At 37.6% G+C, this 22,889-nt stretch overlaps 4 protein-coding genes and 2 long non-coding RNA genes across 8 annotated transcripts; 4 read left to right on the forward strand and 2 right to left on the reverse strand.

Annotated features, from left to right (window-relative positions):
* Nucleotides 1–2,309, reverse strand: LOC129738756 (translation initiation factor eIF-2B subunit epsilon). Its single transcript, XM_055730019.1, has 3 exons — nucleotides 2,071–2,309; nucleotides 1,672–2,007; nucleotides 1–1,601 (listed from the first exon to the last, which is right to left on the reverse strand). The coding sequence occupies exons 1-3, from the start codon at nucleotides 2,164–2,166 to the stop codon at nucleotides 24–26; spliced, it is 2,010 nt and encodes a 669-aa protein (XP_055585994.1). The 5' UTR covers nucleotides 2,167–2,309; the 3' UTR covers nucleotides 1–23.
* Nucleotides 2,310–2,810: 501 nt separating this feature from the next.
* LOC129738434 (nucleoporin Nup43) lies at nucleotides 2,811–4,157 on the forward strand. Its single transcript, XM_055729644.1, has 2 exons — nucleotides 2,811–3,632; nucleotides 3,689–4,157. Exons 1-2 carry the CDS (start codon nucleotides 2,913–2,915, stop codon nucleotides 4,112–4,114), a joined length of 1,146 nt encoding a protein of 381 aa, XP_055585619.1. The 5' UTR covers nucleotides 2,811–2,912; the 3' UTR covers nucleotides 4,115–4,157.
* A 1,006-nt stretch (nucleotides 4,158–5,163) lies between these two features.
* Nucleotides 5,164–7,645, forward strand: LOC129739420 (uncharacterized). 3 transcript variants are annotated; one of them, XM_055730870.1, is made up of 4 exons: nucleotides 5,164–6,357; nucleotides 6,421–6,818; nucleotides 6,878–7,010; nucleotides 7,144–7,645. In XM_055730870.1, exons 2-4 carry the CDS (start codon nucleotides 6,784–6,786, stop codon nucleotides 7,399–7,401), a joined length of 426 nt encoding a protein of 141 aa, XP_055586845.1. In that variant the 5' UTR covers nucleotides 5,164–6,357; nucleotides 6,421–6,783; the 3' UTR covers nucleotides 7,402–7,645. The 3 variants fall into 3 exon arrangements, with proteins under 3 accessions (XP_055586845.1, XP_055586846.1, XP_055586847.1); XM_055730871.1 differs by having other exon boundaries at nucleotides 5,164–5,707; nucleotides 5,762–6,818; XM_055730872.1 differs by having other exon boundaries at nucleotides 5,164–5,518; nucleotides 5,578–6,818.
* A 3,957-nt stretch (nucleotides 7,646–11,602) lies between these two features.
* Nucleotides 11,603–12,806, forward strand: LOC129737795 (uncharacterized). The gene is made up of 2 exons (XR_008735480.1): nucleotides 11,603–11,723; nucleotides 11,829–12,806. It is a non-coding gene; the product is annotated as an uncharacterized LOC129737795 (long non-coding RNA).
* Nucleotides 12,807–14,446: 1,640 nt separating this feature from the next.
* On the forward strand, nucleotides 14,447–15,002 carry LOC129737793 (uncharacterized). Its single transcript, XR_008735479.1, has 2 exons — nucleotides 14,447–14,586; nucleotides 14,652–15,002. It is a non-coding gene; the product is annotated as an uncharacterized LOC129737793 (long non-coding RNA).
* Nucleotides 15,003–15,903: 901 nt separating this feature from the next.
* On the reverse strand, nucleotides 15,904–16,752 carry LOC129744047 (uncharacterized). Its single transcript, XM_055736379.1, has one exon. It carries the CDS (start codon nucleotides 16,750–16,752, stop codon nucleotides 15,904–15,906), a length of 849 nt encoding a protein of 282 aa, XP_055592354.1.
* Between the last annotated feature and the right edge of the window lie 6,137 nt (nucleotides 16,753–22,889).

Consider the following 22,889-nt stretch of genomic DNA (forward strand, 5'->3'; position numbering starts at 1 on the left):
TACATTTAAAACTATAACAATATTTATTCACTTTCATCTTCATCATCGTCTTCTTCTTCGCTGGATTGCATCAACCAATCAACCAACTTGGCCAAACTTTTCTTTGACAAATCATCCACCGGTAGCTCTTCGTACCACTTCAAGATCACTCCCTCGGAAACGTAATCTTTCTCATACAGAAGATGCACAACCTGTGCCATTTTAGCCTGGATCAGGTCCTCCTGCTGAGCCGTTTCCTCCAACGCTTTCATGCAGTCCATCATTGAATCGCGGTCGCGGATATAGTTTTTAAACACCGGACCGAAATATCCCAACAGTTGTCCAAAGGTAGACACCAGAGCTGAACCAACATTTTCCTGAATGATCAGTATCTGCAGAATCGCTTTCACTACGAAAAAATTTACCTCAGATAAAGACATATTGTAAGCATATCGAGAAGAGTTAATTTCTAAAATCAAATAGTCTGTGTTTGATTTCTCAGAATAACCACGTTTCAACGATTCTATAACTTCTGAGAGGAAAATGTTGGAATCATCTTGAACCGGAGAAGCTGCTCTGGAATCGTCGTCTTCCGAGGAGCTACTGTAATCCGAGGGGGCATAGCATAGGTCCAATTTCGAAAGTCGCATTGCAAAACCATTGGATGGTTGATTATCTTCATCATCACTGTCCATGGGAACATCTTCATCATTTTGTTCAGAGTCTGGAATGGTGAAGGCCTTTGGTCCAATCTTTTCAGATCCTTCAGTCCATTCATCATCGGGTTGTGTGCACTGCACAGTTGTTTTCATCAGTTTCTTACCTATTGGAATTTCAACTTTTTGCCCCAAAATACATCCGTTATTCAACTGACAACCTTGTCCAATTTTAGCATTTACCCCAATGATGCAATACTCTAATTCACATCCGTCTCCAATTTCTACACCGTCCATCAAGAAACAATTGGATATTTTACAGTTCTTACCAATCCGACAACCACTACCTAAAACAGAACTCTCTACTACTGTTTTCTCGTCAATTTCACTCCGCTCTCCAACAACTACATCGGACCGCAGAATACTTCCTCGAGCCAGCCGAATATTTCTATGCCGATATACATTGTTCCTTCCAAACGAATAACGTTGTGCATGTCCACAAATTCCCATATCCGGGACTAACGGGTACACAAATCGACTAACCACATCCTTGGAAACGATCTGATAACCCTGCCAGTTGTTGACCCGAACGGCGTATTCTTCTCGCGGGAGCAAAGAAACGTAAATTGTACTTGCCAAGATTTCCTCATTGATCAGTAGCCCTCGAACGAAATCGTCTCTATTGGCGAAATCGAAATTATCGGAAAACAGTGGCAACGCCGTGTTGCTGCAGATGGCTAATTGTGGATCACCCAAGCCATGTTTTAGTGTAACATCGCGATTTTCTAGAAGAATTTCGAGTGGAATATTGAAGCTCCGCTCTTTGTTATTTTGAGTTGGCTTAAGTCGCTGATGGTACAACAATCTGCGACTAGTTTTGTCCATAGCGATGAACACTTCGTTACCGGTACGCTGCTGTGGAATGCCTTCTTTAAAGATTACGGTCATTGCAGTTCCCTTATCGGTCTGAAATGTTTTTACCAATTATTTCGAGGTTAAACTATCATTTACAAAAAGTGGAAAATTCTGAGCCTACCTTCATCATCCGTTTATGTTCCTCCAGTAGCGCACCAAGATTGGCATTGGTGATCGTGTCCACCCCCATAAGAATAAAATTACCTCTTATCAGCCCTTTGGCATCCAGATCGCGGAGTGCATCGCCCAAACATCTACAACCTTCGGAGCTGACCACAGTTACGGTCATTCCGACCGTCCAGCTGCATCCGGTTGGGTCCGATTGCCTAACGCGAACCTGTTCCCGAATCTGATCGACATGTTGGCTGCAGAATAGGAACACTTCCTCGACACCGGACCGGTTCAGCGATTCCAGCGAGTAATCAATTAACGGCACATTTACCAAAGGCAGAAGAGCCTGCAGTATGGGAGACAAGTAATGATGCAATATTTCTTCAATGGGCTGCTTTCATCTACTTACCAGCGGCTTATCGTCCGTAAACGGAACAAAACATTCATTGAATCCATCGGCTATCAAAATCGCCTGCACGGGTTCTTTCTTTTCTAGCTGGTTCATCGTTAATGCGCCGAAGGTTTTTCTTTTAAAATTTAAAATAAGTTTTCGTACGCGCAGCTGAAAATATCCACACGTTGCAAGTGTTTATTTATATTTTTTGTTTGATGACGAAACAAACGCTTGATACACGAAAATGTCTTTCTATACAAAAATGTGCAACTGAAATAATAAAATAAAAAATAAATAAGTAATTTATTTATTATTTTGATCGATATAAATTTTTCAGGTTCGCCACCTGCCGTCGGTATTGCGAACCTGCAAAAACTGACAACAAAAAATTAGACAGAAAATGGTTGAATTTCTGTTCTAAGAGTCAAGTCAGTGTGGTCAGTGCCGTTATAAGAGTTGTTTTTGACAGTTCTTACGCACACTTGCTGAGCGTGTACAGATGAGACGGGACAATTAACCTCAAAAACTCTCGGTATAAAAAAACGAACAGCCGGTCGACACACATGGTCGTTTTTGAGGTTAATTGTCCCAAAACTGAAAAGGCTTGGTGAAACAACCAGCATAATATCACAAACACTACCAGCGGCAAATAGGACTATGCATCATCAAAAAAAAAACAATTTTCGCCGTTTGAAAAAATGCTTAAGGTTTTGAAAAACCCATTTTAAAGGTTTCTGTATTAAACGTGTTATTATCGCTTTATTATTGTTTTCGAAACATCCCAATTTTCCGCGTTCCTTTAAACAGCACTTAACAGCAGTCAATTTCGATCAATAAGGTTTAATTCGACTATTACAATGTTACCAGAAACAACCAAAGTGAACAGTACTTTTATTTCGGAAAAGGTTTCCCGTATTCGCTGGGTACCGGAGCAGTACGACGAGTCCAGTAGCTTCATCAGCGCCGGCTGGGACTCGGACGAGAACAGTGTCAAGGTGTGGAAACTGTTCCGGAATGATTACGGAATTGGTAGCGATGGCGAAGACGAGAATGAATTCGTGCCTAAGTGCATGGCAGAGGTATGCTTTGCCGGAGACATTAGTGGACTGGAGTTCGTCGACGAACGGACGATTGTGGCTTCCAACAGCGAGGGCTTCATAAGCGTCCTCGAGTTAAACCGGGATAGGGATGAAGATAATTTACAGGAAGTGCATCGTTTCACGAATCTACACCATTTTGATACATTCAGCGCGTTAAATGCGGCGCCTTGTACCGGACTGTCGGTTCACGAATCGGAAGTGGCTTCCGTCGGAGAAGATGGCCGCCTGAATGTAGCCTCCATCATCGCACAGAAAGTGCTTCGAAATATATCTGGAGCAGATAGTTGCACCATCAATTGTGTGGCGTTTTTAAGTCCACGGGAAATTTTGACAGGAAACCGTCTTGGAATTATAAAATGTTTCGATATTCGAAACGAAAGCCAAAAACCATCCGGTAGCTTCGCTATATCTTGCGAGGATGAGAAAAAGTCCAACTGTGTCACCTGCCTAGCCTATCATCCAACACAGAAACACATCGTAAGTGATTTGAAAACTATTTCAAACGCGATAATTTAATTGATTCTTTTGAACAGATTCTTGCTGGTAGTGAAGAAGGTTCCATTACAGTTTGGGATCTAAGACAACCGCAGTTTCCTTCTTCATACTTGAAGGCACACGAACACGCCATCACGGAGTTGGCTTTTCATCGAACGCAACCATCGCGGCTTTTCAGCGCCTCCGAAGGCGGCGAACTGTGGCAATGGAATCAGAATGCTACCGCAGGGAACTCCTCAACAGGTGGGCTTATCAACAGCACAGCATCCGGTACTCTGTTGATGGACTCGCATCCTGATACCAACAACCCATGGCTCAATGGAGAACGTGCCAAAAGTAAGATCAACGTCACTTCCTTGTTAAGTGGTATCCGTAAAGCTATTAATTCGTTCGATTCCTGTCGCTCCAAGGTCATTTGCGGTGGAGATAACGAAGCGATCTACTTATTGGAAAATGTAATTTAATGCGGCTACTTTTGTTATTACAATAAAAATCAGCTCGATTAAATACTCCGTCGTTCTATGTTAATGGAAAACGAGGACTTCACGTGTTTTTATTTAAGTTTATTTTTTCTATGGGGTTTGATATTTTTATTCCTTTGTTTTGAATTTTGTCGGCTACGAAAAAAAGCCTTAATCGGCGATCCCCGTTGATCGCGAAATTTTACTTTGTCATCTTGACTTTACAGAAGAACAAGTAAAATTTACAGGATTATTAAACATAGGGCCCACTTAAGGAACGAGAGAGCTTATGTAGCAGGTATAACACGATTAAACATAGAACATCCTCTAACAAGAGACGATTTACTGTCAGCAGTTAAGCATAACATTTTTGAACAACTGGCAGGACAACTATGAGGAACTTTTCAAATATTAAGATTTAAGAAAGTGTGGTGTAAGAGAGTTATAGTGAAGAGAAATTTATACAGAGCAGCAATTATTTATTATTCTGGGATTTGTTAAACACGATGGCCCTTATTCTGCGCCTCGAGTGACGTGACGATAGTCGAGTCACCCAAGTCACTCTATTCCCGTAGTCGGTTTAGGTGAGGATTGTCACTTCGGATGAACTTTGTGAGTTCTTACCCTATTCTCGTAGTCACCGTGGGTGAGAATCGTCGCATTCGGGTGACGATTTTAGGTGACAATGGATTAATTTAAGGGCCTTCTGAATTATTCTACCGATAGAGGGAAAAAGCAATGCCACCTGTCGCATTTTCCAAGAAGCTGATTGCTGCTAACAGATGGCGGTACAATAAAAAGTCAGATTTTTGGCTTGGTCGTATTGGAATTATGCATATAGTTAACAAAATATAAGAATCTTGAAATGAAAATTTTAGTCATTATGGTCATAAAGGGCTAGTTAATTAGATTATAAGCACTAAGATTCTTTTATTCCAAATTAATAATTTATAACATAAACACATAAGACGAGTTATCTTTTTTAACCCTACATGACCCCACGGTAAAATGGCATACACGCAAACTGTCACAAACTTACCGAGTAAGTTATTTCTACGCAACCGAGAGATTTTTGGGATTTTCTTTTGTTTGCATAGTTTTCGTTCCTTATTTTGTATGCAACTCAAAAGTTTTTCCCATTAAACTTTCAAGTACGTACTTTTGCAGTTGCCATTTTGTTTGATTCAAGCGCGTTGCTGATTTCGCGATTTTCACCGATGCGAAATAATTACATTCAGAGCGCATTCCGGAAAGTTATATCGACGTTGGAATGTGGATTTCCCTAAGAGCAATATCCAGCAAGTCAGCTCTGGTCGACTTTGGTTATTCCCGGCATTCATCGGCTCCCCGGAAGCGGATTTCCTTTAGCATGCGGATCGATTGTGCAATACTTTTCCACCATATCAAGTAAGTAGAAAGGTGTTTTTATGATTGAGGGGCCTACTTAAGTTAAATCTTGCCCGCAGGATAATTCAGGATGTGCTAAACATTTAGAGGAGAAACCGGAATATGATGTACGTCAGATTCCTCACCGGATAATTGGTTGGTGCCGGGAGAACATGGCTGGAAATAGTTTATCAAAAAAAGACGGATCAGGTAAATAATTAAAGTTTAAATTAATTCGATTGTAATTTCTTGTTGATTTGCCAGGTACTGCTGATTTCCTGAACAAGTTTCGAAGTTATTTGGAAAGAGTAAGAGTGTCCGAATTACAAAACAAGCTGGAGCACCGGCACGATGTAACCAAACATCAAATGCCAACAGATTTCAGCGGAATCTGTGCCAAACAGTCCCCCATGGGCTAGTGCTCTGCGGTGCTTGCAACCTTCGGCTGGAACCAAGTGTACTGAAGCTGTTACCACCGTTGCTTTCAATAAGTTCGAAAGGATAATCTGGTCCGAAAGCAATTAATTATTATAATGAACTGGCAAATTCAATCAGTTGTTTAGGCAACTATGCCCTTTACATTTGGGCAAATTTGGGCCAATTCCAGCGTCCGGGAGCTGTTGAATCAGCAGCTGCGCCAGGATAAACAAATCCCTCAGAACTCAGGCCAGGACTTGACTAAGGCCGGTGAAACGTTCAAAAATTAACCGGAGCGGGTTGTAGTCGTGGCAGATTTGAAACAGCTGTTTTGTGTCAGCGCCAACAGTTGACAGAGATCTGGCGTCTGAGGATTTTCTTCTGAGTGGGCGTTAGCGACCCTACCAAATATAAGAACAAATTTCGTTATATTCGTTATATTGGTAAGTATTTTGCAGATTGGTTGGTTGAAAAGTAATAATTGACACGTTTTCATTATTTTTAAGATTACATCGACGTTTCACAAGATACTTTGTAAAAGTTGGAATCGGAACATAGGAAGAAACACGAGAACTATTCGCTACGATGGATAGGAAAAAATCAAAAAAATAATTAAGGTTCTTGCTTCTTATGACAGTCTTATAACAGCTTTCAAGTTGGTACAAATTCTCAGTTTACAAGACTCGGGCTTAGATTGGCACAGTAAACTGGCCTCGTTGTTAAGGTGGCCAAACGAGAACTTTCTTGGGAAAGTATTTACATCCGAAAAGCGAAGAACCCCGCACGGGAGATGATCGTCCACATGCCCGAGTTCAGAGTTCCGAAAGTCATTAAAAGTTTGACTACAAAGAATTATTACAACATAATTAATGTCAGGAATTCCGGATAAACGCTTCGACTTGAGGTAATAAATCAATTTAGACCTATACTAACTATTATTAATTTATTAACTCATATTTTCAGGCAAGAGCATCGAAATCATATCCTTCAGGCGGTGATGGAGCTGTGGCTTAAAAGCTGTTCACGTTGCGCTGCATGCAAACGGATTTTGGGGCCCCGTGATTTTATTCGAGACCGTTTATGGATGATTATGAGGGTGAGTTAATTTTATTTATCCTGTTCACGTTCATGGGCTCAAGACTCACAAACCACATTCCGACTTAGGTTCATAATAAAAAAAAATCCTTTTAACAAATAAATAATGAAGTTTTTTTTATATCCGTTTTCAGGTAGCCGAAACCGCCACCCGCGACGATCAGCAACAAAATCTTAAGCTATCCCGTAAGATTCCTGATCGGATACAAATTGCCAGTCATAGAGAGTACGACGAAAATAGCAGCCCTCGTTCCGGTCATGATAGTCGAATACTTCCCGCATGTGATAGTACTCTGCGGTGCTCGCAACATCCGAATGAAGCTAAGCCTGCTGGAGCTGCTGCCACCAGGGCCGCCGTTGCCCTCAAAAAAGACGAGTGCATGATCTGGTAGGGAAGCAATACATTTACAATAAACCCATAAATAAAGAAATAAAAGTTAAATTCCTTCTTGTTTCATTTTTGATTCTATTGAGATTGCCAATTTTAACGATTCTATACGATTCGACGCACTGGCGAGAAAACATGGAAAAACTTTCTGTTGAGTAAAATGCACTAAACTTAACGTTGAGTTAAACACGCTAAACTTAAAGTTGAGTTTAATGCATTAAACTTAACATTAAGTCCCTGCACTTTTTGTCCGGGTTGCATACAAAAAAGTTGCGGCCGAGTTTTTTATTTTTACCGTGTATTATTAGTTTTTCGAGTAGGAACAAATGAAGCAAAATCGATAAAAAGCGACTGACGATATGCACGGACAAAACAAAACTACCCACTTCACTACTCAGTACTGGGTTGATGCATATTAAGCCCAAAGTACGTAGTTTTGGGTGGGTAGTTTTGAACTACTTGAGGCTTTTTATCAATTTACCCACTCACTAGGTTAAATTTTTTCCTCTACTGTCCGACATTTTCTTTCATTGAAAGACGCGTGTGTCCAAAGTTAGCAAAAAAAGCAAGTCTGTGGCAAAAGTCTAAATCACAGCTGGTTGGAACTAGATCTGTCGAGTCTGGGAAAAAGATGGAGACAAATTGTCTGGTAAGTTTTTTCGATTATTTCTTTTGAATTTATCTGAAAATAATATGCATTTCCTCATATTTTTTTTCTTGCAGATGCAGCAGCAAATTCAGTGCCGCTCGGAAATCCGACCCACACCTGAAGTGTCCTTGAGTGGTCAACGAACACTTTTACAGCATCCTCTTATACAGAAGATTTCCAGGAAGATACCGGAACTCTTCCGCAAGACTTCCCGGAAACTCCCGGAACTCGTAAGTCAAAAGCAATTATGTGCCAATTAAAATTAATATAAATGTCAAAAAAAAAAATGGTGAAAATACGAAATAAATCATTTATTCTATGAAATTTCACTTGAACTTTCTTTAATTAACGTGAATTCCATATAGCAAAAAATTAAAACATTAACTTTGTAGAATTATTTTCATTTTTCCCATAAAATAACGAAATAGGTCATTTTCATTCACTGCCCGCATAATTAAAAACAGTTGGGGATATAGTACTAACTATTAACTTAATATATTGGTAGCAGTACCAGTATGAAATATCTTCCAAGTATCATTTCATTATACATGTTCAAAATTTTATTACCTCAATAAATTATGACAGGATCGTATCAGTGACAGTGACAATATGATATATGATTTAGTAAGTATAGTATAATAAGAGAATAAAAATTTGCAACCTTTGAATATTGTCTCTGGACCTTATCCAGGACTCTAACAGTGTACGACAAAGTTTCCTTATATTTTCTTAGCATTAGACATTAAATTAAAAAAAAAAACAACATTGACAACATTGTATGAGTTAGACAAGTCGTTATCATTTCACCTCTTGCGGATAATAACTAATATTGTTATTTTAAGATGTAGTTGTGAGCTTATGCATTTTTTCGCTCTTGGGTTCAGCATCTGCTAATTTTCACTTCACTTCGTTAAAATTTGTGTCGGCAACCCCACGCCAGGTTCGGAACTGAAAACTGTGTTCAAAATGGCTCCGAAAAAAAAGAATCACGCTGAGAAAAACACACAGAACGCGAAAAGTAAGTAAAACTATATTATATTATCGATAAAAACTAGTGAGATTAAATAAAACTAATGAAATTACAGAAACAAAGATCTCTGCTGAGCGGAGAGCGGAAAAAAAATCTACTGAAAGGCTGAACAATGCAGATCTGCACAAATAGGTAAGATTGTATAATCCATGTATAATATCAGAAATAAAAAATAAAAATCTCAACATTTAAATTTTTTAATTTTATTTTATTTTTTGTGGGAAAGAATTGGAACTATATTGGTTATGGTACAGGGAAGCTCTTTTTAAAAATATTTTACAATATGCGGAACGTATGATTGAGCGTTATTTTTACTACAAACTACTATAAGCAAACTATATCCATTGAAGTTGATGAAATCTATGATTTTGTATTCCAACGTAGCTAGAACATTCAGGTAGATTGTTTTGCTCGCCAAAAGTGGATGATATTTTAACCGTATCCAATAATGTAGCATGAAATATTTGTTCGAAAAAATCGCTCTTTTTGAATGGTAAACATGCTTAACAGCCCTTTCCCCATATGGTACTTTAACAGATAATCATAATACAGATTGTTAATATGGTCTGTGTTATTGTACATATACTGTTCACTTTACAATAAACGATAACGTTTAGAGACAATATAGAATATTCTCTATATATTGTAATTGATTATGCGGGTGGGACCTTAAAGCTCAACTATCTACTTTTAGGTTGTTGTGTTTCAACCTACTAGTAAGTTCCTGCACTGAAGTGGCGATTTACGTCTAAAGTACCTAGAGTGGGTTGTTTTTTCTGTCCGTGTGAGGAATTCCTCCAGATACAACTGAAAAAAAAAACAAGATATTTAGGGCAAAAATTTAAAATATCAAAAATTAACTGATAAATGCACTATTTTTTATATTCAACGAACAATAATCGAATAATAAGCATAAGTTTTTAAACAAATAGTGCTTGATTTTTTAATGGGTATTTCTAAAATGTTATGAAATCTCAAATACATTTTTCTCGATTAGAGCCAACTGTTGGTTTCGCCCATATGAAATGTTACGCAGGTCGTTTTCTTTGACATGAGGTTTGACAGCTCTACACGCTGGTGGCGACATCTCTCTGTAAAATAGCTTCATCCATCGATCCATTGTCGGTACCTTTTCAGGTGGTGACAAGATAGAAATTCAATGAAAATTTTTCATAAAGCAAACTTAGTTAGGCTCTAAATAGTTCACCACAGACAACAATGGCAATTTTTAGAAAACCCAGATAAACTTATTTACCTTTTTAAAGAAAATCAATTTTTTTCACCCCGTGAAAAAAAAAATTTGTAATGAAAAAGATGATTTGTAAAAAGATGATTGTAATGAATGTCGTATTCTGCCTGATCCATTTCGAAGTATTTCCTTTGATCTTCACTATACTCACTGAAATTCACAAGCCGAGAAAAATCTTATTGCGTCCACTCGTTGCAAATTTAACCAACAGAATGTCATTTTTCAAAACCCGACAAACTCACGTTTCACTCTCTCTCTCTTTCTCTTAATCGTTACACCTGATAGGTCTATCCTTTTCTCGAAAGCTTGCGCTTATAGTCTTTTCCTTAACACGCTTAAATATTTTTTGAGATTTCTTTAAAATTTAACAAGTTTTAAATTAAATGACGTAGGACAAAATTGCTTATTGCTCATGCTTTTACTCTTTATCAAAATAGTGTTAGTATATATATATATTTTTTTAATTTTTTTTTATATTGCTATTTCTATTCACTACATTGCCTTTCGCCTCTACTATCTAAATAAGAATGCAATTCAAGATTTTCATAAAAAGAAGAAAGAAACGTTTTCTATTGATAGAACCTCCCGCATACTAAAAAACTATATCTCAAACAGTCTATACGATACAACTACGTCTCCAGGAAAAGTAATTGTCTCTGTAACCGTAGCTCTTATTTAAAACTTTATTTCGACAACGATTAGAATGAAACATGAACGTTCATGTGAAAAAGTTACGGTATCTGGAACTGTGAATCAATGGTCTGAACGATTTACTTAAATTTTTCGATAACCGTTAAAATGATCTCGAACTGTAACCCATAGCGTCCATGCTTTATGTCACACCTGTCACATTCACATCAAAAATTTTCTTAGACACGGGTCAGCGGTGCCATATGGTTTTTCAAAAATCAGTTCTTAATTATTAAAATATCTTTCAAACATAAAAAAAAAATCTTTTATTAAGAATGTGTAAAATATATTTTGTTTTCACCCCCATTCAAATACATTTTTAACACGCAGAAAAAGAATGGGGGTTAGTTTTAAAAAAACGTTTTGTTGATTTATTTTACCTTTCCAATGCATTTTTCTCAGTGGTTTTCATTAAAAAGTCGAATGAAAATAGCAATAAAATTTTGTTATTTGTACACTCTCATTTTCTATTACTTAAAAATAAAATTCGGTTTTATTATAAACTTAAATAGGTTTATTTCAATGAGAGTGTAACTTCAAAACGATAAGTTACAAAGTGGAAAAAAAGAAAAAAAAGTAAATTTTCCAGCAATAATAGTGAAAAAAATCGTCAGAGGCGGCCTGGCCATGGCCCAGGCGAGGCAATTAATATCCAAAATAAATAAAACTACAATGGATCATAGTGTTTCGCGGCCAGCAGCTATCAAGGTAAGTTTTAAATTTTTTAAATAGCTAGAAAACTGCCCAAACCCGTGCGTCAGAACAAAGGTTTTCTTCAGACAAGTGAAATTAATTATTTAATTTTTTTTTCAGATGCTTCAACCCGAGTCACCGAAAAATTCCGGTAGTACGTTCCGGACCCCCTGGCTGCCCAAGCAACCAAAAGTCGCATACTAACTTAAACACGGGATTCTGAAGTTCACATTTGGTTGCAAAAAGGTTTTATGGGACTTCCAAGGAACTCATATTACTTAAAAGTTACTCAGGTACTTCCATCGCCTTTTAAAGGGCTAAAGGATTAAAAATAGTACTTCAAAGGACCTTTTATGCGACATCTTCTTAAAGGCAATCATAGGGTGTGCTATGCTCTTCCTAACGAACCAATAAGTTAACATCTGGAATCTTTAGGAGAATTCCAAGCGACATGTCAAATATTTCTGACATTTCTGTCATTTTTTTTTTGGATTGTTTACATCTGCAGAACATTCAATGCAATTCGATAATTCAGAGTTTGTGCTAGCCAGGAGAGTGAGTTCCACCACCAGGAGGGAAAATTACTTAAGAGCCCTTGGCGAGCATTAACTGGACCTGGATCAACCGGAGATCAACTGTACCTATTTAGGAAATTTTTGAATCGTCATGGATATTATAAAAACCAGGCAGTTCCGCCTGGGCGAGGCTAAATTGTTACTCGTCATCAACCAGTTTCCCGTCTGCGAAATCGGAAATCCTTATGGTCAAGACCGGTGGCCTTAAGACTCCCAGCCAGCTCTTATTCGGATCATCATCGCAAAAATTGTCCACCGAAATTCCAAGAGAACCTTTAATCCAATCAAAGTCAACATCATAGACCGGGGAAAATCCTACGGCAAGTGTTTTATTCCGTGTTAGTAAATATCCGTTCAATTAACCATGCCGGCGATTTGTACACATCCACATCGTTTTGGAAGCCCGAGCCGCTGGACAAATCAATGGTTTGCGATTTTTTTTAAATTTCAAATGTGTAAATTGTATTGGTGTTAAAAATCGTGCGATTGAAAAAACCAAATGAATAAAAATTACGATGAGAAAGTGTGTTTCTTTTTTTAACCAATGCAAGTCCATTGTTAGTATAGATATTTTAAACTTTGACTACCTTGACTACCTTACACTTTATTTTATCATATAGAATTTATTTTCTAGCTAGAGAGCTCAAAAAACTCTTTAGTTTAAATACAGCTTTGAACAGTAGATGGGACATGAGTGGATGTGGTCGAGCGGCTAGAGGTTTTTACTTCTAACCTAGAGAGCAGTGGATCAAATCTCGAGGCGGTGAGCAGCTGTTTTTGGTTTCGAAAGTAAGTAAACAACGAAAACATACCTATAATTATGTAAACATTGAAGTCAATGAGAAAATTCTAGATAGACCGGCAATCCAGCAGGTTGTCAGAGCGATCTGTCAACCGATTTTTTTTTCGGCGCGTGGAGAGTTTTTTATATTCCCTTAAGGGCTGTATAGCGTTCTCTTCAGCCAATGAAACGAACTTGAAAGTAGCTTTAATGACTTAAAATTTGGGCTGATTAGCATTCTCTTCAGACAGAAACGAGAGCTGATTAAGCTTCTATGAACCCGTTTAAAGGGAATTCTGGTTGCTTGGGTGTAGTCCCTCTGAATGAAGTTTGCATGGGTTAATTGAAACCATCGTACCAGCTAGTTTTTTTCCTTGCCAGCGTTTTGATTCCGAAAATAAATAATTTTATATTTTATTATGGGTTCCATTTATTTAAATTCCGATGATACCATTAAAAACAAATTTAAAAGCATTTTAATTTTAATTGGAAAAACTAAATTTCTTCAAACCTAAACCTTGTTGTTAAGGTGATGCACATTTTGTTCATACTTTCGAATCAATGCATTTTTATGTGTTTTACCCAAAATTATTATTATTTTGATAAGAATCATGGATTATCTTCAAAAGGGTGTATTTTATTTTGAATCAAACGATATGTTTAAATTAAATCGATATTTTTAGTCAGTGTGACCAGAAATATATTTGTGCTTTTTCCCAACCAAAAATTTTATTATTTTCGGTCCAAATCTTATTGTTTCTAAAATATTTTTTTCTGCGTGAAGTAAAGGAATAAAGCTTCTTTTGATTTATAAAATATTTCGAAGAGTATGCAAAGTTCATGCTTGCTTGGTTTTTTTTTTCTATTTCACATAGGGTCCTATTACATAAAACGAGTCGAATAACTCGATTCGATTCCAGTCACTTTCGAGTCGAGCGAAATGTCGTATTGTGGTAGTCGAGTGAAACTGATCGAATTAAAAAACCGGATCAAAGCAAACTTGGCTCGGTAAATCGTGACAGCTGAGTCACTAACTTTCAAGCAGTAGACTCGACTCGACTTCTGTAATACCAAAACGGCTCACTCGAGTAAAATGACTCGTGACTGACTCGTAATAGGGCCCATAAAGCCTACAATTATCTTGCAATCATGCATTTGACAACATAAAATACAAGGTTGAAAAAGGTGTAAATTTGAGAATAATTTCGTGAATAAATTTCTTTGTTCAAGAGATATAAAGCTTATTTGTATGAAAAAAACATAAATCCCATGACTTCAATATCAGGATATTACATTACTGTCAGAGAATCAACAGAACACTTAATTTTTTTTTTTTTAAATATTTTATGAATTGCTATGCAAAGGAAAATCGATGTGGTTGGCACCACTGTCCACAGCCGCAAAATTCTGCTTCGCAATTGCTTCCCGGCAGTCCGGTCTAGCGCGTTTTTATAAACTAACTTCAATTTTAAAAGTATATTTCACATTTATGAACCGCGAAACATAAAGAAAAACGCATCACGTAAGTTTTTGATAAGTTTTATTTACTTTTATGTTTTAAAATACGGTGGAATATTTAATTTTCAGATCATAACTACCCACAGGAGAAATGGCGCCTGAAAACTTTTGCCCTTCTGGGGGAAAAATTTTTTCCAGCAGCGAAAATCATCACTTATCAGATGTACCAGCCCCGTTAGCGGTTTTAAGAACTCCTGCGACCGCGACACACCTCGTTGGCGTTCCAGAACTCCTGCAAAATATTCATCTTCGGGCAGGACGATTGGAGCCACTCGATGCTCCAACATTTCATTCCTCTTATCGGAAACTTATTAAATGGCCCCATTCCCATTCCAGGAGGAGGATAGTGTTATCAGTGTAAAATTATAAATTGTGAATCACGAAGAGATCAATTAAAATCATTGATTTATAAATCTTAAATTCTGTGTTTTTATTCAGTAAACAAAAAAACTATGAATGTGTGCGTGCTAGACGGCTATGATAAAAGTACGAATAACGTTGAAAGAACGATATGACAGATCGTAAAAAAAACCATACCTGTAAATGTTTCGTTAAAAGAGAACTTAAAGAAAAACTGAAACCGTTATAGTTTGATGAACAAAATACGTTTTCCATAAGCAGATTTTTTATCTTAACCTAACTGTTTTTAGAATAGTTTCTCCATACAATCGTTTTAACAGTTCTAAACAGTAACATAACTTAACGCCATATTCAACAGACCGTCGTTTTGGAATTCAAGATAAGTGCAATGTTTTTTATGGTTTCAGATATCATTTTCTAAACGTTTTTTTACACTGTTTGTAATCGTTTATAACTACTACAGGAACTGTTATGTTACAATATTTTCGTATTCGGGCTGTTGTTAGTTTTTGCGAGCTTTTAAATAATCGTTTTAAACTCAAAAGATTTTCAATTCCTGATTATCCTTTCAGACATTTTAAATCTTCATTTATTGTGAGTTGAAAACCTTAATAAAACTGTTTATCTAAAAAAAATATCTTAAGTTTAAATGGTGTAGTTTTATATAAATCGTGTTAACACCTCCAAATCAGAATAATGGTTCTTTTTTTTTTTAAGAACAAATAACATGACATGAACACTCCTACTATTTAAAAAAAATTATGGATAAGAATTTTTTTAGTGTATGCGGTGGTACTGTTCAGTGATTCTGTTTCCATTGACAACACCCGTCAAATCAAATCAAAACAAAGTGTTGGAAAACTTCGCCTGGATAGAGCTGCAAAAGAAAAGACAGTCAATAAATCAACTATATAAATCTATTCCGTTTAAGTTGGGAAGTTCCCCTACCGGTTATCCATCTTTAGCAGAACACGCGATAAATAAAGCTATCGTCGTAGCGAAGAGGTTTTTTAATACTCGACCTGGCTCGTAGTCCCATTCTATCAGGAGTTTTGCTAATGTGTACATCCGTAACAGCATCAGTCGTTTGATTTGGTTCACCACCATCTGTATCGAAGTGTTGTTCGTCGTCGGTATCATTTTCCCATGAAATCTTTTTAACATCTCTTATGTTTCTAGTGTACTGAACGCCGGATCTACTTCCTATGACGACCTTAGCCCCTTCTCTTGCCAATACATCGAAGCATTCGTCGGAAAATACGGGGTCTGTTTTACTTCTTCTCAATTGAGCTAATCGCACTTTGTCCCCAACGGCAATATTGGAAGGCTTGGCTCCTCTAGATGAATTTGCATAACGTTCGCTGGTAAGTTTTGATTCTAAATCTATTTCACGGACACTTGTTCTATCCAAATGTTTCTCGTTCAATCCAGACCAAAGTGCGGGAAAAGTACCACGATACTTCCATCCCACTAGCAATTCGAACGGAGTAACGTTTAGTCTAGAGTGAGGCACTAATGTGTTATGGTTGTGGACGTATTTTTGCAGTTCTGTGCGCCAATTTGTGCCATCGATTTTACTTGCTGCTACTGCTTTAGTAATACCTTGGTTCTGACGCTCTACGCCTCCGTTCGATTGCGGGCTCAAGGGTATTGACTTCCTCACTTTAACACCTTTAGATTCCCAGAAATGGCAAAATAATGTACCTTGGAAGGGGGGGCCGTTATCACTTTGTATGATTCGTGGCCAACCCCAAGGTTTAAATATCTCACAGAGTGCTGCATTTGTCGAGTCTGAATCGGTATGGGACATTTCGGCTACTGATAAATACCTTGAGTAAATATCCACCACAACGAGGAATTCACCGGAACCGAAGCCTGGTAGCGACAAAAAATCTATCTGTACAACCTCCCATGGACCTTCAGGCAAAATTCTACTGCACAGGGGAACCGGTGGATTTCTTCTAGTCAACATTGCGCACGTACTACAGTTTTTGACAAATTGTTCCGTCGTCTTTGCCATCCCTGGCCACCAAAAATGCTCGCGCATTATTCTTTTCATGGCTACTTCACCAATGTGACCCGCATGAGCGGAGTCCATAGCCTTAGAGCGCAAAGATGTAGGAAGAACAATTTTGTTATTCTTGAAGAGGAGGTGGCCTAGGTAATGGAAGTCTGTTTTATGGCATTCATATTTCTTTATTTCTGTGGGCCAAGAATTGGTTTTCAACGCCTTAAGAACCAATTGGAGTGTTACATCGGATTCAGATTCTTTGTCAATTTGCTCAAGAGTTATGTCCATACCGCAACCATCCACAGCAAATAGAAAATGGTGTTCGTTATTGTCATCAAACGGTTCTGCATGTTGTGACTGATGGATTAGTCTCGAAAGAATGTCAGCCACATTCTGATCACCGGGTACTCTTTCCACAGAAAAATCGTACTGTTGTAAGCGTAAAGCCCATGACTCTGCACGTGTTGTTGCACGCTTTCCTATTCGGTGATAGCCATCAAATATATATTGATTGGCTTCTGCATCGGTTTTGATTGTGAATGATCGACTCATCAGATAGAACGAGAAACGTTCCACCCCCCAGACAATCGCCAGAGCTTCCTTTTGTGTCTGGGGGTATCGCTGCTCTGTAGGCGTAAGTGCTTTAGAAGCGCATGCTATTATCCTAGGCGTGTTTTCTTTGTTGAACTGCACTAATACAGCACCTAAACCAATAGGAGATGCATCAACGAATAGTTCTACTCTATCGGTAGGACTATAATATCCCAACTTTTTAATCGAGTTCAACGCTTCTTTTTTGAGATAATCGAATTCTTTTTGTTCTTCATCAGTCCAAATAAATTGCTCAGCGTTCGAGAGCCTACGAAGCCGTTCTGTCATTGTTGCTCTATGGATTATAAATCGGTCCATGAAGGTTATCAACCCTAGGAAGCTTTTTACCTCAGCACAACTAGCCGGAGTTCTGAAGTCTTTAATAGCACTCATTTTACTTTCCTCAATTTCCCACCCAGTCGGTGTTAATTGGAAACCCAAAAACTTGACATGTTTGCTCGAGAACACACATTTGCTGATATTAATCCTGACATTATGCTCGGCTAATTTTCGGCGTACTACTTCTAATCTTTGGTCGTGTTCCTCCTTTGATTTACCGAAAACCAGAATATCGTCGAGGTAGTTGCGTACTCCTTCACACCCTTCAAGAATTTTCCTCTGCATGACTTCTTGAAAAATATCGGGGGCATTGCACAGCCCGAAGGGAAGCCTTACACATCTGTACATCCCGAACTCGGTGCAGAAATTTGTAAGATGGCGACAACTTTCATCCAGTTCGATATGGAAAAACGCGTTTTCCAAATCGATTGTTGAGAACCATTGGGCCTCATGTAAATCTGTCAAAATGCGCTCCAGTGTTGGCATTGCAAAAGGGGTTCTATTTATGTATTTGTTCGGCCCGCGCAAATCTATTACCAATCGAATATCCGTCTTTCCTTTTGGTACTATAATCATAGATGAGCAAAATGACGTATTCATGTTGTCTGTCACCTGCTCAATTATGTTAGCCGATAATAATTGATTGAGTCGTTCCTGTACTAGCGGTTTAACTGCCATTGGTACGTTAAAAAACACATTTCTGCATGGAGCCCTTGATTTGTCATAATCAATCTTTATTGGTGGAACGTTGAATTTCGGGAAAACATCTCCGCTAATCATTGCGATCTCATCACGATTGTTGGAAGTACTAGGATTCCAGGAAATAGGTACTCTCAACCCGAGTAAAAGAATACTATAACGGAGAGCCGTCGATCTGCTTAAGAGAGATTGCCCTGCGTTTACTACATAAAATCTTTCAATGTATGTTGGCCGATCTTCCGACACAAATAACGGGGCATCAAACATCCAAGGAACAGTCAGTTCGCCTGCCGACGCATAAGCTTTAAGAGGTCGATCGGGCTGGTTACTCAAATTGAAAATATTTTCTTTACTCTCTTCGTTTAGTTGCAAATCCTTAAAAACTTCTGATGAAATAGTATTGACCTCTGCTCCCGAATCAATTAAAAAACGACAGGATATTCCTGCCACCTTCGCTATTATTATTGCATCTGAAGCTACTGACGCCATTAGAATCCAAGCTGAGGGCTTGTGCACTTGAGAAATCTGAAGTAAAGAAACATTGAAATAACAAATATCGTCTTTATTTATAACAGAACCATTTCTCTGTACACCACTTCATCTTTGAAATTAATTGGGCAAGACTCCATATTAAACAGAAATAGAAACGATCAATTTAAGAACCTTTGAAAGAACGGGTTGCGCACCCGAAAATATTAAAAAAGCATAAAAATCTTAAACATATGAAATGAATGGTGTAATAACAGAAAATAAAATTTAATCAACACCTACATTTCGCTCAAAGCTAATAATTTCCTCTGGTGCTTCTATTGCAGCAATTTTCTTGGGAGCCGTGTGTTGTACCGCCTGATCTGCGTGCCGTTTAGAAGCTTTCCTAGCTAGTTCGGAAACCACTTCTGGAGAACCACACGCTCGTTCAAAATGACCGATTTCTGAACATTTCCTGCATTGCAAATGCTCGGCCTCGCATTCATCAGGTTGGTGAAAAATACTGAGGCATCGGAAACATCGCCTCTTAACCGGTTTTGTTGCTTGATTCCAGGGTGAACCGCTAGTCGACGAAGACTGTTTCCATGATTTTCCGTAGTTTGCAGTTTGCTGTTTCCAAGAAGGAATTCCTGAAGAGCCGTTGGAATTGAACGACTGTCTCCAAGGAACATTTCTCTGGTGTTGATATGGTCTATTCCAAGATCCCCCTTTGTTCGGAAAGCGCTGATCTCGAGACCGCAAATATGTTTGGCTACCATAGGAACTCTGTGAAGAAGGGCCTGGCTTCTGATCGTAAAAATTTACTGGGGCAACGACCGCTGGTTGATGCTGACCATTACCGTGTTTCGTTACGAAATATTGTTCATTGATGCGGAACATTTCAATCTCTCGAACTTTATCAATGAGATCAGTAAATGATCCCCCACGGGAGAGCATTTTTAATGCCATCTTTCGAACCTCGAGATTACGTGCTTGCCCTGCCAGTGCACTAGCTATTTCGGAAAATTCCTTAGCTTCCTCGAAATCGCACAAACGTGCTATAGCACCGACCCTTTCAACAAACTGCAAATCAGACTCGCCATTATTTTGGGAAACCAGCGTCAACTTTCTACGTTGAAGCATAGACTCCGAACTTGTCGCAAAATATGATTTCAATCGGTGCAATGCATTTGAAAATGGTTTAGCTTGTTCGTCAGGAGAATCAGAGGATGATTTAGTGCTTTTAAGTACTTCGAGCAAACGTCCGCCCGCTTTAATCTTCAAGAACGTGTATTGTGTAGCTTCATCGTTTACTCCAGCAAGTTTGAAATTATCCATCAACAACTCAATCCAGTTTTCAAAAGTACTGCGGCCAATACCACCACCTTCGTTTGCCTTACATTCGGGAATATTGATACCAGAAAGTGAAAACTGATTGGTCGTCGAAGGAATTTGAGATCGACCACTACCAACTGCAGTCGTTACGCGTTGAGCACTCAAAGAAGAATTATTGACGATGGAATCAACGTTGTTCGAATCTTGTTTTGCCACTCTGATAGAATTCTGCAAAGAGGCAATTGTATCCCGAGCTTTATTCAATTCGCTTTTAAGTTCTTCACATCTGGCTCTTTCTTCTGATAGCTCTTTCAACGCTGATTGAAGACTCTTATTGGATTTTCTGAAATGGATATAAAACAAAGTATATATCGAGACTTGCACTCGAAACAAATGTTGCAACATTGATACTAATTAAACTGTATGTTGTGCTTTCGATTATTAAAATTACATATTTCAATGTGGCAGAAGCAATCAATCTGTATTTCTTAAAAATCTAATGTACCAGTTTAAATAAGCATTGACAGTCTATCTATTTATATTTTTTAAGATTAAGCAGTATCATGATAATCATAATGATAGAGACTAGCACTCTATTCAAAAGTTGAGATCTCTTTTTTTCGTAGAGATTCTATTTAACGTTTCAGCTCTTTTCCGTTTTTAATTCAAGATCAATCAATATCATTTAATGATATTGGTAGAGTATTGGTAGAGACTATCACTCTTACCATAGTTTAAGCTTTCCTTGTTTTTTTTTTTCAAAGATGGTAGAGACTACACCCAAAATAATTTTCACTTAAAAAATAAGTGACATCTGTAGTAAATTCTCGCCATACGTAATTTCATTTGAATTTTAAGTGATGGGTCAAGTGAATTCACTTAAGTGACCAGTCAAGTGAATTACACTATGACGTTCGAGTGAAATTTATCTGAATTTCTAAGTAAGTTTCTAGTTAATTATCTCTCGCGTTTATAAATAAAAGAACATTTATAGAACAGCACTTCGATTTCAAATACTTACATTACGCTTTCGCCATAAATTTATTGATTGGAAAATTCCATCGTAATCCCAAGGCATATCGGTTACTGCGGATAGTGCGACTTCTAAATCTTCCCTGCTGCAAACCAGAAAATCTGTCCAGTCCAATCCACAAGCTGAAACATGATAACACCTTTAAATAACTTTTTCTTACATCACGTTTAACATAAACTACCGCCAAAATCCCCTAGTAAAGAATTGGGAAAATCCAAATCCAGCATAAGCTTTAAACGCTGCTCTTTAGAATTTACCATTTTGAACTCTGAAAATAAACACAATTACAACCTGACATTCACTTGAAATTCAAGTGATGGGGAAGTGAATATTTTTTCTCACTTCAAATTCAAGTGACGACTGAAGTGAATGTGGATGAATTCACTTGAAATTTAAGTGACTGCCAAGTGAAATGTATATGTCGCACTTGAATGGAAGAAAATCACTGGATCCTTGTTTTTAAGTGAAAAATCATGTGTATTTTAAGAGTGAATTTGGGTTCAGTGTAGCACTCTGTCCACAGTTTAAGATCTTCGTTTTTTTTTTTGCAACGATTTTCATGATATACTAGATTATTCAATATTACTAAATGATCATAATGGTAGACACTCTTATATTGTTTAATCTATTCTTGTTTTTTTTTTTTTTTTTTTTTTTTTTTTTTAATGTCAATAATTGTAGAGACTAGCACTCTATTAAACGTTTAAGCTCTTTTTCACTTTTTTGCAAGATCTCATTTAACGATCGTATGGGTAGAGACTAGCACTCTTTCCATAGTTTAAGCTTTTCTTATTTTTTTTTTGCAATGATCACAATGGTAGAGACTAGCACTCTGTCCACAGTTTAAGATCTTCTCTTTTTGCAATGATTTTTACGATATACTAGATCATTCAACATTATTAAATGATCATAACGGTAGAGACTAGCACTCTTCCATAGTTTCATCTTTTCTTTGTTTTTGTCCAATGTCAATGATGGTAGAGACTAGCACTCTATTCAACGTTTTAGCTGTTTTTCGTTTTTTTGCAGTGATTTCTAAGATGTACAAGATCAACCAATATAATTACATGATAATATTGGTAGAGACTACCACTCCATCCACAGTTCGTGTTTTGCAATGTTTTTAGGATATACAAGATTAGTAAACATATTTTCGAAGTGAAATGCTTCTAAGGGTAGAGAATAACATCTTGTTCGCCTTTTTTCAATGGTTTAAGAAAATGAGAACGATTTTTCTCAGTAACTGTTCAATCACCTTTGGTCGCGATCAATCATGTTCTATTCTATCGATCTGGTTGTTCAAACCTTGATCAATTTTAATTCGTTTCCGCACTGGTGAAGACAATCACTTTAACTTGTAGAAATATTCATAGGTCGACGCCATTTCAATATTTCTTTTCATTGGTTAGTTCCAACCGATTTAAAAAATTAAAAATGGCGGAGAAGTCGTCCTCAAATTTACTTTTCCGAC

Source organism: Uranotaenia lowii, chromosome 1 (genome assembly GCF_029784155.1).
Source record: "Uranotaenia lowii strain MFRU-FL chromosome 1, ASM2978415v1, whole genome shotgun sequence".
Classification (NCBI taxonomy): Eukaryota; Metazoa; Arthropoda; class Insecta; order Diptera; family Culicidae; genus Uranotaenia; species Uranotaenia lowii.

Coding starts and splice junctions, on each gene's coding strand:
- LOC129738756 (XM_055730019.1), bottom strand. CDS start 2,166: ATGAACCAGCTAGAAAAGAAAGAACCCGTGCAGGCGATTTTGATAGCC. Junction 2,008..2,070: donor TTACGGACGATAAGCCGCTG/GTAAGTAGATGA, acceptor CCCATACTGCAG/GCTCTTCTGCCTTTGGTAAA. Junction 1,602..1,671: donor AACATAAACGGATGATGAAG/GTAGGCTCAGAA, acceptor AAAACATTTCAG/ACCGATAAGGGAACTGCAAT.
- LOC129738434 (XM_055729644.1), top strand. CDS start 2,913: ATGTTACCAGAAACAACCAAAGTGAACAGTACTTTTATTTCGGAAAAG. Junction 3,633..3,688: donor ATCCAACACAGAAACACATC/GTAAGTGATTTG, acceptor TCTTTTGAACAG/ATTCTTGCTGGTAGTGAAGA.
- LOC129739420 (XM_055730870.1), top strand. CDS start 6,784: ATGTCAGGAATTCCGGATAAACGCTTCGACTTGAG. Junction 6,819..6,877: donor GATAAACGCTTCGACTTGAG/GTAATAAATCAA, acceptor TCATATTTTCAG/GCAAGAGCATCGAAATCATA. Junction 7,011..7,143: donor GTTTATGGATGATTATGAGG/GTGAGTTAATTT, acceptor ATCCGTTTTCAG/GTAGCCGAAACCGCCACCCG.
- LOC129744047 (XM_055736379.1), bottom strand. CDS start 16,752: ATGTCCCATACCGATTCAGACTCGACAAATGCAGCACTCTGTGAGATA.